Below are 15,475 nucleotides of genomic sequence, written 5' to 3' on the forward strand. Positions count from 1 at the left end.
ATCCGCCACTGTTCCGGCGGACCGCACCTCTACGACTCTCTGCCGCTCTCAGGCTCGCCATCAGAATTGCTCTAGATCACAGCCAGCAGTCGGCTGCTCTGCCATCTACTCTAGCAACTGCTTTCTACTTCAGTCGATTACCATTCTCTTCGTGGCCACCATCATTTCTTGAGAGGCCCATGTTTAGCTTCCCACTTCCTCAGCGCATCTCCGGCTGTCGTGATCTTCAGCCCGACCCTCGCGTCCAAATCATATCTCTCCCATTTGCTGGCCTTTTCAATATACTCTCGGCACTCGCTCACCAACCTTGCATCTTTCTGGATGTCGATGTCGAGTAATTCCTTCGCATTTCGAGCTTGCCCTGGTGCTAAGTCTGTTGACGAGTGCTGCGCCAGCGTGGCACGATCTGTACTCGGATCTGTCATGCCCGCACCATATTCACGTAGGTATTGACTCCTCTGCATCCAAAGATTTACGCCCATCTCGTAATGTGCAGTTGGTGCTGTCCAGTCATCCCTATTCTGGCCCTTGAATAGTATTTTGTCATGGCACAGGACTTCCTTTTGGAGCAACGCCTTAGCTTCGTCGTGTTTGCGTAAATGCCGATAGATTGATGCGCGCAGGACAGCAAGGATAGCATGTTCGTCTAATTCCTCCCTCTTCCAATTGCTGTTCTGCTCCGGATCCTCACTCCACGCCAGATTGCGTAGCGAATGCTCTAGCTGTGCGGCTGTCATACGTTTATAACCGTTCCAGAAGAACACCATTTCCTCGCTGGGTGAGACACCAATGGCGTCCACGAAATCGCAGTTCCATGCCTCAGCACGAGCTGTCCATTTGGTAACCTTGCGGGCGACGAAGACATCAAAGGGAAGTTGACGAGCCATTATCTTTTTTTTGCCCGTGTGGGTCGGAGCAAGTTTGAAGTACTTCTCAGCTATTATAGCCTGCTTGGCTGCTTCGTCTCTTTTTCCAACAGATCTGAAGTCGCGATACATGGCCAGGTGGGCAGAGCCAGCAATGTAGTAATACAAGGCTCTGGACCAGGAGTTCAGTTCCACACATGCGATGAAGCTGTCGGAGCAGAGTTGGTAGCGATGACAGTAGAGCGCTGTAAGGGACTTCTCGAACATGTTCAACGCTTCGACTTGTTGCAGGGACGACTTGCCTGTGTGAGAAAGAAGTCGTATCGCGGAGTCGAGGTCTCTGTGAGCGGAGGCCATGCGGGCTTCTTCAATGCGCCACATCAACGAGTCCGGATAGCGGCTACGCATTTCTGCCAGAAGAGCCTCGAGGCGCGCAGCTGGATAGCCTTCAACGTCGTCGGGGTCCTCCGGGTTGGCATCAGGAACAATATCGCAGAAGCCCACAAGACCGTTATACCAGCCTAAAAGCGCTAACCCAGCCAAGGCACCGTTGATGTTGTGGAATTTCGAGGCTTGCCAAAGCATCTTGATACCACGTTCGCGATCGCCTCGGAAACCAATAATGTAGAGCAGTTTGGAGAAAGCTGGCGGAATGGCAGAAATAAGCAGAAGCAGTAGGCCAAAGCAAAGATTCACGCCAGAGTGAACAAAAACATCAATGGGGTTGGTGAAAATGTGGGAATCTGGATCGTGGCTGAATCTGCGGAGGTCGATTCTTGAGACTTTTATTGCTGGTGGAAGGTCTTCAGAATGATTGGAATCTGTGTCCTGTCCACCCTCTCCTTCAGAAAGGGACATATTATTCAGTTTGGAGTTGACTTTCGGCAACCCAGTGTCTAGGTGACCGGTGTAGGTCTTAGTAGGATTTTCGTTGTGTGCGTCGTCGGCATCGTAGAATTCGTCGTCGTCATCATCAGTTTTTTGGTTCTGTGGTTTCCCCTGAAACATGTTCTCGGTAGTTCTAGACCTGGACAAGGGGTGAGCACGTGAGCGCGTCGATCTGGAGTTTGTGTCGAAAGAGCCAGGGAGAGCTTTTGATGCTGTAGAAGATACTCCCGAAGATTTGAGTGACTCCGAAGAAGGGTGCTTAGAAGCGGAATGGCTTCCAAACCCTCTTGCCTTCATTGCTCTATCTTCTTCCTCCACGAGGCCGTTCAGGGTTATGTAAGCCTTGCGCAACTTGTAAAAGGCTCGTATAGCATCAGTCAGGCTCTCATTGAGCACGGCCACCACAGCACTTGTGATCTGTGCCAATGCGTTGCACAATGCGAACTCGCTTCCTGGGGCATACAACCCACCAGCATTGTACCTTTCACTGCGCTGCGCCTTGTACAGATCAAGGGTGGCCGTTGATTCTGCTTCTGCAAGTCTCTCGCTGGCCTCTTTGATTACGTCTTGTTCGAATCCAAGGGTAGCTCGGAGAAAGACTATAACACCCATACCCAGTTTGTGGTAGGACGAATTTCCCTGGGCTAGACCTCTTTCGGCGCCTTCGACGTCGTCGTTCATGATCAATGTCACTGCCCGCATGGCGGCCTCCAGGTTCTGGGCCTCAACCAATGCATCGAGACTTTGTGTGGAAGCGCTGTGGTGAAGCTTCCTGGGTTGGAACCACGCACCCACTCGATGCATGTTGTCAGGTCAGGTGTGGGACGGGCCCACGATGTAAAGTCCTACGAATTGATTGCAACGAAGACTCAGGTCATGGCTGGTAGTACTCTGAAGAATTGCGTCGGGGAATGACCAATACTGTATACTAGTCACACGAAACTCGGATGATTGTTCGAATGGGGCCTGAAGTACAAAAAGTTGCTCCGAGGATGAACTGGAACTCCGGTATCAACACAGCTTCTCACTATGTGAGGCAGAAGCAAATAAATTCAAAGTCCTCCGAAGATGTAACACAGAAGAAACGAAACTGCTTGAGGAATCCAGAAGCAGGGGCGTTCATTTTCGGTCATTATCTGGGCCTCGTCATAAATACTGAAAGTTATGGAGCTAAGAGCTTGGCGCCCCTCGTCTCCGGCTTGGCGTTCAAAAGTGGCTGCACTTGGCCAGTGCACCGACCTCTAGACTACTAGAGGACCTTCTGGTATGCGGCTTTGCTAATCACTTTTCGATCTCGGATCGTCTTTAACCACTACTTCAGGCTAGTATCTATCACAATTCTGGAATACGTATTATCTCGCTCACTACAACCACCGTTGCGTGATACACGTTCGCAAGTTGTCTGAAGCGTATACACAAACTCCTCATCATGTCCGGCGCCGCGCAGGGTTCAAGTACGACAGCTAAACTTGGAGAAGACGAAAAAGCAGGACGAGAACCGCAAAAAGAGCAGCAGACCCAGCAGCCTGCGTTACTAGAAGAGGACGACGAATTTGAGGACTTTCCAGTGGAAGGTGGGTGTCTGTAGCTAAGGCTAGCGGTCTATACTATGCTAAGAAGCATCTGTCACAGATTGGACAGAAGAGGAGAGCAAAGTACCTGGAGGAAATGCACATCTGTGGGAGGAGAGCTGGGACGACGATGACCAGAATGAAGACTTCTCGAAGCAGCTCAGGTATGATCCCCGGGAGTGCTCAGTGTTTGGCCAGGGAAAGCTGACCACAATGATAGAGAAGAGCTGAAGAAGGTCGAGGCAGCGAAATCATCATGATAGGACATACTGCGGCAATCAGTATCCTGCCTCCACCACCGTTGGCGTAGCAGGATGCAGTTTATGAGCATTAAATAGGCGTCCCAGGGCATCTTACTATGGTCTAAAGTTTTCATACACCAGGAAGAGCTACATCAACTGATAGAGAGGTCAAGCTCATAGGCTTGGTCCAATTGCTTTCACATAATGGCCCAAAACCACTCGCACACCTTCCCGACGATCTACTTACTGGATAGGGCCGAGACACCCGGCAGCTCTTTGCCTTCCAGCAGCTCAAGAGAAGCACCACCACCTGTAGATACATGGCTGAGCTTGTCTTCCACACCATATTTGGCCGCAACGGTTGCGGTATCACCACCTCCGATGATGACAATCTTGCCGCTCTGAGCTGCTTCGACTGCAGCGTCCATGGCTGCTTTTGTGCCCGTGGCGAATGGGTCCATTTCAAACACACCCGGAGGACCGTTCCACAAAATCGTCTTAGCCTCATCGATGGTCTCCTTGTATAGCTTGATGCTCTTCTCTCCGCAATCCAAGCCCATCCAGCCATCTTCGATCCCCTGCTCATCTGTTGCATACCCGGTCTTGGCATCCGGGGCAAACTTGTCGGCTGTGATGTAGTCAACTGGAAACACTATCTTGACATTTTTTTCTTTTGCCTTCTTGATAAGATCCTCGCATTTCTTGCTTCCTGCTTCATCGAACAAGCTGTTGCCAATTTTGACATTATCCAAAGTCTTCTTAAAGGTGAAGGCCATCCCACCACAGATAATGAGACTGTTCACTTTTCCTAGAAGGTTGTCGATGAGCTGGATCTTGTCTGAAACTTTGGCGCCACCAAGGATCGCCAGAAATGGTCGCTTTGGGTTCTCAAGAGCTTGGGCAAAATAGTCGAGTTCTTTCTTCATGAGAAAACCGGCAGCTTTTTGCGGCAGGTCGACACCCACCATGGAGCTGTGAGCTCGATGGGCAGTACCGAAGGCATCGTCTGGCAGGGCATTAGCATTGACTTTGACAGTTTCGAAAGCACTTACTGATGTACACGTCTCCCAGAGTTGTGAGACCTTTCCTAAATTGCTCGACTGCTGCTTTGTCCGCCTTTACTTTCTTGCCCTCGGCATCTTTGCTGCTGCCCTCTTCTTCTGCATGGAAGCGTAGGTTTTCTAGCAGGATAACCTGCCCGCCAGTGGCATTATTAACCACCTCCTCGACCTCTTGCCCAACACAGTCATTGGTAAATGTGACGTCCTTGCCTAGCAGCTTCTCGAGCTCTGGCACCACAGGCTTGAGACTGTACTTCGGATTGGCCTTGCCGTCCGGTCGACCAAGGTGTGACATGAGAATGACGGCTTTGGCTCCATGGTCAATCGCGTGCTTGATGGTTGGGACAGCGCCGACAATTCGCTGATTGTTTGTGACTTTCTTCTCCGAGTCAAGTGGGACGTTGAAGTCGACCTACAAGGAGATGTGAGCTTCCTTCTCTGGCACAACCTTGAACGGTACAGCGAACTTACTCTGATAAGAACTCGTTTGTCTTTGAGGTCAATGTCTGTGATGGCTAGCTTGTTAGAGAGAGACATGTTGTAGGGTTTGGGATTGTTCTCTCTTGATTTCGGTTGCTAAGAACGAATGGGATGGAGAACAGTTGACTCGCTTAAATTATCAAAAATAATCGTAGTTGTGTTGACGGAGGGGTAGCTTAGCAAAGGAGCGATGGTGGGGTTGCTATCACATCTGTATTGCTGAGCATGACTGACGTAGCTAAGATGGCAAGGGCAGCCGGTCACTTCCCAACAGCTGAGTCTGGATGGATGCTCGAGGAATATCGAATGCAGCGAAGTAATCACCAACACGTGTTTTGGAAACAGGGACCTATCTTTTTGACAGGGTCTTCAGCGAGATTGCATTGTGCATACGAGGTGGAGGCATAGTAGTAGATCGCCATTGTACTTGGTAGATGCCCAAGACTTACGCATCTCACCAAGTCAACATGTACAAGTTTACTGTGCTTTAATGAGTCTTCCATCGAGTCTGAATTCTGGGAAGCTTTTGATTCGCTTTCTGTGGAGCGTGAGCCCTGGTAGAAGGAATATATATGGTAACTAGAATTAAGTAACATAAGTAGGAGTGGTTGCAGGACTTCATGCAGAGCACCCCCAAATCGTGGCGATGGGGTCGGATGACACAGCCGACTTCTGCAACGACATTAACCGTCCCGACTGCATTTCATGCACATAGATGTTCAATCAGACAGCTAATACTCTGTCATCACTGACAAGCACAAAGAGCTATTGTCAGACTTTGCCTTACTCGAAAGCAACTCCAGCTCTATTGGTTTCCGGACACCCTTTACTCGTATAGCGGTCACCCAGCCAGGCCGCAGCCTTCTCGCTCTCACGACCTCCCACGTTCCTTCCCTACCTTCCTTCTTCACAAACCCAAATCATGCTGGAAACATCGCGGAGGAGAGCATTGGGTGCTTTGAACAGCAGATATATTTATGGGCGGGTGGTACGTACCGTAGTTTCTGACACCGCTTTTGACGTGGCCTGCGCTCGTTCTCGTTTCACCCATTAAATCTTACACCTCGACAGCCATTACTACACACGGTTATATTCATCATCGAAATGGCCATCACCATGCGGTTGATTGCCAAATTCAACGCCTACTATGCAGAAAAGCCAGTCCTCACGACGATGATTACCAACGCCGTAAGCGCTCCTTGCCATCCTGCTCCTAACCTCGAAGGATTTGACTGACTTTCCCACCCACCCCCAGGTTCTCGGTGGCATAGCCGACACAGTCGCTCAATCCCTGACTGCCATCAAAACCCGACGAAAAACCCTTCCATCCACTAACGACCCGCACGCCGTCAACCATGGCAGCAACCCCCTCATCTCCATCGAGCTGACCGACCTGAAAGAAAAACCCGCACCAACGGCCCACCCCCCTTCGACTTCGAACGCCTCACCCGCTTCATGGCCTATGGCTTTCTCATGGCCCCCGTCCAATTCCAATGGTTCGGCTTCCTCTCCCGCGCCTTTCCCATCTCCAAGACCCGCGGCACCATCCCCGCCATGCAGCGAGTGGCCATGGACCAATTGATCTTCGCGCCCATCGGCCTGGGCATCTTCTTCACCTTCATGACCGTCGCAGAGGGCGGAGGGAAGAGGGCCGTCTTCAAGAAATTCCAGGACGTCTATCTGCCGGCCCTGAGGGCGAATTATATGGTCTGGCCCGCGGTGCAGATCCTCAATTTCAGAACGGTGCCGATCCAGTTTCAGATTCCGTTTGTGAGTACGGTGGGGATTGCCTGGACGGCGTATCTGAGCTTGACGAATTCGGCGGACGAGGAATAGAACAGGCAATCTCACGTTCCTGAGAAGCGGCGTTTAGTCACATCTCAGGCTCTATGGTCTCGCTTTATCTTCAGCATTCACCTGTCACTAAATTGAAATGGCGTGTTGGTCACTTTTGGGGCGCCCGAAGGAGGGAGAATATGATCTTGGGATCCTGCTACATACGGAGTCTAGCAATATCGTAAAAAGCCCTCGAGTATTGAATCAACTTATTTTTGCTACGTTATTCAGCCTCACTGTGCAATTGTACGCAGTCTGCCATGTAAGGCAGCAGAAGCAGAACAAAAATGCTGGTAGGAATCACGAAGCTCCCCAGGTATACTTAATGAAAACGAATGTCCGTATTTGTATCATATCGGTGCATCTACTTCCATTGTAGCGATGCATCTCAACACCGGAAATCCTGCGTCCCACCCTTTGCAGCCAGTCCCAATGGCAATCCCGACCTTAGCGAAGCACTTCGTGGTCGGCCAAGGCTTCAGCAGCAGCCACCTAACTTGACCCATGCCTTCTGCCCGTATGGGCAGACACCCAATTGTTCCGCCTCAGACTCTGAGACAGGAAGGCCAGGTTGACCTCGTTGTCCTACCCAAGGAAAAGCGCACAGGAGGTTGACTGCTGCCATCCCATGATATCATCCTCGTCGTCATCTTCGTCAATCGTCGCTTCGTCTTCAGGCAGACCACCTGACCCACGTTGCGCCGCTGTCTTAGTGTCTTTACCAACGCTTGATGCTCCCTTTGCCGTGTCGCTATGCTCGAAATCACGCTTTTCATAAACGTTGTCCAGTGGGACGCCCTTTTCAACTCTCTTCCTCCAAAAAGAAGAAATTGCCTGCCAATTTCTGCTCCTGGTCTAGCTGCGACTGATGCTTGTTGATTCGTGGTCTGTACGAGTTAGGATCTCGTCGGAAGGTAACGTCTAGATTCTTTAGAAATCGGTTGCAGCCAGTGAGGAGACTTTCAGGGGCGCTAGCGTTTGCATCTCGGGATGGCTGGCCACCGAAGACGATGACGCGGTCGGCGAGGTAGGTGGCCATAATGAAGTCGTGCTCGACGATGAAGGCTGTCTTTTTGGCGTGCATGATAAATCGCTTGATGACTCGAGCTGCGATGATGCGTTGCTCTGAATCTAGATAGGCGGATGGCTCATCGATGAGGTAGATGTCTGCAGGAAGACCCAACGCTAGCACAATAGCAACACGTTGTAACTCTCCACCAGAAAGATTTTGAACTTCTTGGTCGATAAAGTCATCAATCTTTAGTGGTTTGTAGACATCGGTCTGGAACTGGGGAGAGAGGAAGGCCGCCTTGATCTTCTTGAAGAAGAGCTGTCGAACTGTGCCGGTGAATTTTGGTGTGATCTTCTGCGGTTTCATGCTGATATTCATGGGCGGGACTTTCTGTGTTCCATCTGGTTTCTCGGCTCCAGCAAGCATTTTACAGAACGTAGTCTTCCCTGTACCGTTTTCGCCCATCATAACAATAATTTCGCTATCTGTAAAGCTGCCGCTCTCAATACTCAAATGGAAAGAGCCAAGTGTCTTCTGCATGGCAGGATAAGTAAAGCCACGTGCTTTGTCCGTCATGTAGTCCTCTCCAGCTTCAGCAATACGGAAAGTTAGGGACTCCTCGCGGAAGCGCAGGTTCTCAGTTGGAATATTCCCGTCCAAGAAAATATTGATGCCTTCACGCACAGATGCTGGAAGCGTGACCACACCGTAAACAGCAGGCCGTCCGTAGAGCACACAGATGAAGTCGGAGAGGTAGTCAAGTACCGACAAATCGTGCTCGACAACAATGACATAGTCGTCAGGACGGAGAAGCTCTCTCATAGTACGAGCAGCAACCAGCCTCTGTTTGACGTCGAGGAAGGAAGAGGGTTCGTCAAACATGTAACTAGTACTCATCAGCACAAACATTGATTGAGGACCTGGGAGCTTACACATCAGCTTGCTGGACGCAGACCAAGGCGATTGCAAATCGCTGCAATTCACCACCTGACAGCAAGCCAATATCTCGATCCTTCACCTGTTCGAGCTCTAGACGTTGGTCAGCCAAATCTCCGTAGAAGATCGGTAATGGCGAGACTTACCTAGCACAGACATAATGTGGTCCATGTTATCCATCTGAGAACGAGCCTTGATGAGGGGCTCAACAGATTTATCTGTTCCTTTAACAGCTTTTGGGAGTTGATCCACATATTGTGGCTTGACAACAGCTTTCAGGTCGTCTTCAAGGACTTTCGTAAAGTAGTCTGCGAGGATCAGCCATCATATGTCCTAACTGCTCTGCAAGCCGGACTCACTTTGAAGCTCACTACCACGGAAGTATTTCAGGATCTCTTCCCAATCTGGCGGGCTATCATATCTTCCCAAGTTTGGCTTCAACTTGCCACTAAGGATCTTGAGCGCTGTACTCTTGCCAATCCCATTGGTTCCCACAAGTCCAAGAACTTGTCCAGGTCGCGGCATGGGCAGGCGATGAAGCTTGAAGCTGTTGGCCGAGTATCGGTGAGTGACTTGAGTCTCCAAGTTTGTGGGCAAGTTGATGATGTGGATTGCACCAAAAGGGCATTTCTTCGGGCAGATACCACATCCAATACATAGTCGTTCAGATATGTAGGAAATCTTCGACTCGGGAGTGACTTCGATGCAAAGCTTGCCAGTACGGACGACTGGACAAGACTTCTTGCATTCCTGACGGCATTTCTACCAAGAAACTCAGCATCCGAGAGAGAGGAAATCAAAGACGGGAACAAACCTTTGGCTTGCACTATTCGGCAGAGAAAAATGCTATCAGTCTTTACATTTCTTATTCCGGGTGGGATCTGCAGACCTTGTCACTGCTGACAATCGCGATCCTATTAACGTGATCAGCGATGCACTCTGTACTTCGTCTTCAGCATCTATACCTTGTCAATCTCTCAGACATGATGAAAGGGCCGGTTCAGTGCTTCTAGACCAGTCACGATCCTTTGTGAAGCAAGTATGAACGGCAGCGAACAAAAAGCAAGTGCTCAAGGTTCTAGGGTTCTGTGACAAAGAAGTTGTGAATAGGATGAATAGAATGAAATTTATCGTGGGGTCCCTGTGACATTATTATTGGGCCACAATGAATCATAGTGACTGTCATTCGCCAGCATGCGCCTTAACGCCGCCCGTCAATAGCGCCTTGGCATCAAGGTCCCGCTGCCATTGCTTGTCTGGGGAGTGTAGCGGCCATTGATTTCCCATCTCAGCCATCGGACTTCGTCTTTCTCTTATATTTCACCACCACCACGACCTTGTTGAAGCCGAGCAGCTCAGCAGTGGCATGAAAAACATCTCCGGGAATGTCCCAGAATGGCCTGTAAGTGCATATGATTTCTGCGTCTGCCGATCTATAGCACTTGGTGCGCACCCGTCCCACATTCATTCCACCTAGGACAGTCCATCAAGCATATCTCCATGGTATGGCTTAACCAACAGTGGCTATCTTCAGCATCTTGCTAAGAGACCCGGCATTTGGAATCCTCAGCAGCATCATTATTGACCTGACATCTGCCGGATGTGCCCTGGCCATGGTGAAACTGCAAATCATCCCATCCGTCATTCATCTCATCCGATATCATCAAAAGCGTTCCGTCTGTGCTATTGTGCAGTTCCATTAGACTCGGAAACAAGGAAACAGCGTTGACTTTCTTGCTCATCATCATTGCCTGGAGCGCTGCTGAGATCAATGTTTCCTAAGCTCAACAAGCTGACCTTTTCTCATAGCTACAAGCATGATGCACCCATCCTCTCGTATGGAGACCTCACTGCCTTTTCCAAACGACAATGATTCCTCTGCTGTTGGGAAGCCTCTCAGTAACGGGGTCTCATTCTCCGACAGTGAAAGTGAGCTTTCTGAACCCTCAGACCTGCCGGTGCCCCCAGCCTCATCGTCATCTGAAGAAAGATTCAATAATGTCGCAAACCACTTGAACCATTCAGAAGACGAGATGGAAGATGCTGTGGGATCAGAAGATGATGGGGACTACAACATGGACATGTCCATGCATCAGCAAGACGAAGCAAGCTCGCAGCGCTCAAGCTCAGACGAATCCTCGAGACCGCCTAAACGAAAAGCTTCAAACACTGCCATTGATGACGAAGACTACATTAGAAACAATCCAGATCTCTATGGTCTTAGGCGCAGTCACCGTGCCCGCCCCTCCAGACCTATTCATGACGACTCTACCGACCAGAATGACTCCGATTCCGACATCGCAGTCCGACCTCGTAAGCGCCTCAGACAGAGCTCGCGCCAATCTTCCAAGCAAGCCACACCAATGAATGGCTCCGCAGGAGACTCGGACAATGATTCAGACAACTACGGTGGTGCTCGCGCCAGGCTCACTAAGAAGCAAAGACGTCGTTTCCTGGAGTCAGGTGGCAATCTTGCACCAACACATGCAGAAGTCCGCTTTTCTACACGTAGAGCTGCGAAGGTCTCCAATTACAACGAAGACGATGACGATGATATCTTCGAGCAGGACGATTCAGAGATGATGACGCCAAATTATTGGCCAGCTGGTCAAGAGGACAGTCGACCTGCCATAGATATTGTGCTAAATCACCGATTGAAAGAAACCACCACTACGCTGTCGCCTTCAAAGGATGATTTCGAATACATGATTAAGTGGCAGCAAAAGGCTTACTACCATGCCACGTGGGAGACCACTGAGACTCTTGCCAACTGCCGAAGTGTCCGCCGTCTTGAAAATTACATAAAAAAAACCCTCAGCGAGGATCTGCGCATCATGCACGATCCTGACATATCTCCTGAGGAGAAAGAGAAGTGGATCTTAGACCGTGAACAGTATGTCGATGCCCTTGTTGATTATTCTAAAGTCGAACGAGTCATTGGTAAACGAGATGGCGAAGAAGGCACCGAATATCTCGTCAAATGGAAGGGATTGTCTTATGACCTATCCACTTGGGAGCCAGCCTCACTCGTCAGTGACATCGCGCAGACCGAGGTAGACCGGTATATCGATCGTACATCTCAGCTGCCAGTCTCTGACAAGACCGAGTCCAATCCTGCTACCCGATCCGGACCTCAGCGGATTTCGGAACAACCCAGCTACATTCAGAATGGGGTACTCAGAGACTTTCAAATGACTGGTTTGAACTTTCTTGCATACAACTGGGCCAAAGGCAAAAATGTCGTCCTGGCGGATGAGATGGGACTCGGCAAGACAGTTCAGACGGTGGCATTCATCAACTGGCTTCGACATGCCAGAGGTCAACAAGGCCCTTTTATAGTGGTTGTTCCATTATCGACGATGCCTGCTTGGGCAGACACGTTCGACCTGTGGACCCCAGATATCAACTATGTCGTCTACAGTGGCAAACAGGAAGCTCGAAATGTCATCAAGGAATTTGAGTTACTGGTTAACGGGAACATTCGACAACCCAAGTTTCACGTCCTATTGACGACTTATGAGTACGTTCTGCACGATGCCGCTTTTCTGAGTCAGATGAAGTGGCAATTCTTAGCTGTCGACGAGGCACATCGGCTGAAGAACCGGGAATCCCAGCTCTACGACAGATTGAAAGAGTTCAAAGCACCATCTCGCTTGTTGATCACCGGAACACCAGTACAAAATAATTTAGGCGAACTGTCCGCTCTCTTCGACTTCCTGATGCCTGGCATTGTGAACATTGACGAGACCATGGATTTGAGCTCTGAGGCTGCAAGTGCAAAGATTGCGGAGTTGACCGAGGCTATCAAGCCATACATGCTGCGTCGAACCAAACAAAAGGTGGAAAAGGATCTACCACCGAAGAGCGAAAAGATTATTCGCGTGGAGTTGTCGGACATACAACTTGAATACTACCGAAATATCCTCACGAAGAACTATGCCGCTTTAAACCAAGGTTCCAAAGGCCAAAAGCAATCACTGCTCAATATCATGATGGAACTAAAGAAAGCCAGCAATCATCCTTTCATGTTCCCAAGCGCTGAGGACCGCTTACTTCCGCAGGATGCTCGCCGCGAAGAAATGCTAAGGACGCTCATCACCAGTAGTGGAAAGATGATGTTGTTGGACCAGCTACTTGCAAAGCTAAAGCGTGACAATCATCGCGTGTTGATTTTCAGCCAGATGGTGAAGATGCTTGACATCCTAGGTGATTACATGGATGCTCGAGGCCACGCGTACCAGAGACTCGATGGTACTATTGCCGCTGGTGCTCGGCGTATTGCAATCGACCACTTTAACGCTCCTGGTAGCAATGACTTTTGTTTCCTGCTTTCAACACGGGCAGGTGGTTTGGGAATCAACTTGATGACTGCCGACACTGTTATCATTTTTGACTCGGACTGGAATCCGCAAGCTGACTTGCAGGCAATGGCTAGGGCTCATCGGATTGGCCAGATGAAGCCGGTCAGTGTGTATCGCTTGGTATCAAAGGACACTGTCGAGGAAGAGATACTAGAGAGAGCTCGAAATAAGCTCATGCTTGAATATCTCACTATACAGCAAGGTGTTACCGACAAGGAAACGCAAGCAAGAAGAAATGCTTTGGTCGGAGAACCTGGTAACTCTTCTGAGATCTCAAGAATCTTGAAGAAGAGAGGTCAAAAGATGTTTGACCAGACAGATAACCAGAAGAAACTTGAAGAGCTTGATCTTGATTCTGTTTTGGAAAAGGCAGAAGATTATAAAGTAGAGCAGCCAGAAGGCACAGAAGCGGATGGTGGTGAAGAGTTTCTGCGAAGCTTTGATTTTGTTGACGTAAAGGTAGACGAATTATCGTGGGACGACATCATCCCAAAGGAACAGCTCGAAGCGGTCAAGGCAGAAGAGAAGAAAAAAGTCGACGACCAGTATCTGGCCGAGGTCATTGCACAGAATTTGCCACGAGTACGCAATACAGTTGCTGAAGAGCGAGAAGAGCGGCAGGCCAAACGTCAACAGCGAACACAGGCGATGGAATCAGGCAGTGATTCAGAAGAGGGAGTAAGAGCTGATCCTACCAGACCTCTGAGTGAACGTGAATACCGATACCTGATCAAAGGCCATCTACGATACGGATCAATCGATGATCGTACAGAAGAATTCCTTGCTGAAGCTCGTCTACGTGGACGCGATATGGACGTAGTGAGGGCAGCAATGCAGGAAATCATTGATCGAGCAGCGCGTCTTGTTAAAGAGGAGCAGGAGAGAATGGAAGCCCTTGGCCGTACATCTTCCAGGACCCTGACGAAGAAAGACAAGAAGGCAGTTCTGTTCGAGCATCATGGCGTCAAACGCATTAACGCCGAAACAATTCTTGACCGGCCTGATGAGATGCGCCTTTTACAAGAGGTCACCTCTGCTGTCGCAGATCCTAAGAGCTTCCGCATCCCCGATGCTACAAAGGGTGCTGGATATAGCTGCAATTGGGGTGCTCGAGAAGACGGTATGCTCTGTGTTGGCATCGCCCGCCACGGGTACGGAGCCTGGGAAAAGATCAGGGACGATCCCGATCTAGGACTATCTGACAAGCTTTTCCTTGAGGAGCATCGTGTTGACAAGAAGGCCGAACGAGAGCGGCAGGAGGGCAAGAATGCGAAATCCCCAGGAGCTGTCCACCTTGTGCGACGAGCCGATTACCTGATCTCAGTACTCAAGGGAAAAGTTATTGGTGACCCAGCGGCCAAAAAGGCTGTGGAGAATCATCATCGGAACAACAAAAAGAACAGCTTGCTTGCCAACTCCAACTTGAATGGCACTACGAGCTTCTCCGCATCACCTGCGCCGTCCACGCACCGAAAAGCCCCTCGTGATCCGGACAAGCACCGCCAACGGGCTTTGAGCCAGGGTCATCGAGAAAGCATGGAGCGTCACTCGACTCCTAGGTTGGAGCATCGGCACTCGCACAGCGTCCGTGAAGACGCACCCAAGGATAAGAAACATCGTCACTCCGAGCCACACCATCATCATCGCCACAAGAGTAGTGACCACCAAACGAACGGTGGCGTTAGCAGTGATGGCGGGGATGAAATGCTGAAGTTGATATTCAAGCCTGTACGCGAGAGTCTCAAAGTTATTCAATCGGCAACAAAATCGAACTTGCCAGACGCACCGGCCCGTGCCAATATTCTTCGCGAACATCTGAGGATTATAGGCAATTTCATCAGAAGTACGCTGGAAGACGACGGGGCTGCCTTGGAGGGACGTTTATGGTAGGTGTTCTGCGGAGAAAATTTGGGAGAGTTTGCTCACTGACACGATAATTAGGGATTACACTGCTACCTATTGGCCGAATAAAGGCATCAAAGGTCATGAGTTGCAGACAATCTACGGCAAAATTATAGCTTCCGACAAGTCAATTGCCGACGCTGCTTCTCCAAGTGGAGGATAGCAAATTATGCCTTCCAAAGATTGCGTTTTGAGCAACGAATTCAAGGCATCCAGATGACTCGACGTGGCCCAGTGAACACGACAAAGGGTTGGGCTCGCAACTGGCGTTTATGGATACTGAACACACCAAAAAGAACATACGGATTTGTAGAATGGCT

General features: G+C 49.9%; 6 protein-coding genes across 6 annotated transcripts; 3 read left to right on the forward strand and 3 right to left on the reverse strand.

Annotated features, from left to right (window-relative positions):
- Positions 1 to 161: 161 nt before the first annotated feature.
- On the reverse strand, positions 162 to 2,558 carry EPUS_04592 (uncharacterized protein; the record flags this gene model as incomplete). The annotated part of the gene is made up of 1 exon (XM_007788868.1): positions 162 to 2,558. The coding sequence occupies one exon, from the start codon at positions 2,556 to 2,558 to the stop codon at positions 162 to 164; it is 2,397 nt and encodes a 798-aa protein (XP_007787058.1).
- Positions 2,559 to 3,183: 625 nt separating this feature from the next.
- On the forward strand, positions 3,184 to 3,585 carry EPUS_04593 (26S proteasome complex subunit sem-1; the record flags this gene model as incomplete). The annotated part of the gene is made up of 3 exons (XM_007788869.1): positions 3,184 to 3,328; positions 3,387 to 3,489; positions 3,546 to 3,585. The coding sequence occupies 3 exons, from the start codon at positions 3,184 to 3,186 to the stop codon at positions 3,583 to 3,585; spliced, it is 288 nt and encodes a 95-aa protein (XP_007787059.1).
- Positions 3,586 to 3,806: 221 nt separating this feature from the next.
- On the reverse strand, positions 3,807 to 5,165 carry EPUS_04594 (Phosphoglycerate kinase; the record flags this gene model as incomplete). The annotated part of the gene is made up of 3 exons (XM_007788870.1): positions 3,807 to 4,573; positions 4,620 to 5,040; positions 5,100 to 5,165. 3 exons carry the CDS (start codon positions 5,163 to 5,165, stop codon positions 3,807 to 3,809), a joined length of 1,254 nt encoding a protein of 417 aa, XP_007787060.1.
- A 1,047-nt stretch (positions 5,166 to 6,212) lies between these two features.
- EPUS_04595 (uncharacterized protein) lies at positions 6,213 to 6,944 on the forward strand (the record flags this gene model as incomplete). The annotated part of the gene is made up of 2 exons (XM_007788871.1): positions 6,213 to 6,296; positions 6,471 to 6,944. The coding sequence occupies 2 exons, from the start codon at positions 6,213 to 6,215 to the stop codon at positions 6,942 to 6,944; spliced, it is 558 nt and encodes a 185-aa protein (XP_007787061.1).
- Positions 6,945 to 7,746: 802 nt separating this feature from the next.
- Positions 7,747 to 9,417, reverse strand: EPUS_04596 (Translation initiation factor RLI1; the record flags this gene model as incomplete). The annotated part of the gene is made up of 4 exons (XM_007788872.1): positions 7,747 to 8,842; positions 8,889 to 8,985; positions 9,039 to 9,200; positions 9,252 to 9,417. The coding sequence occupies 4 exons, from the start codon at positions 9,415 to 9,417 to the stop codon at positions 7,747 to 7,749; spliced, it is 1,521 nt and encodes a 506-aa protein (XP_007787062.1).
- Positions 9,418 to 10,712: 1,295 nt separating this feature from the next.
- Positions 10,713 to 15,318, forward strand: EPUS_04597 (uncharacterized protein; the record flags this gene model as incomplete). The annotated part of the gene is made up of 2 exons (XM_007788873.1): positions 10,713 to 15,139; positions 15,195 to 15,318. 2 exons carry the CDS (start codon positions 10,713 to 10,715, stop codon positions 15,316 to 15,318), a joined length of 4,551 nt encoding a protein of 1,516 aa, XP_007787063.1.
- Between the last annotated feature and the right edge of the window lie 157 nt (positions 15,319 to 15,475).

The sequence above is a fragment of the Endocarpon pusillum genome, assembly GCF_000464535.1.
Source record: "Endocarpon pusillum Z07020 unplaced genomic scaffold C723729, whole genome shotgun sequence".
NCBI lineage: Eukaryota > Fungi > Ascomycota > Eurotiomycetes > Verrucariales > Verrucariaceae > Endocarpon > Endocarpon pusillum.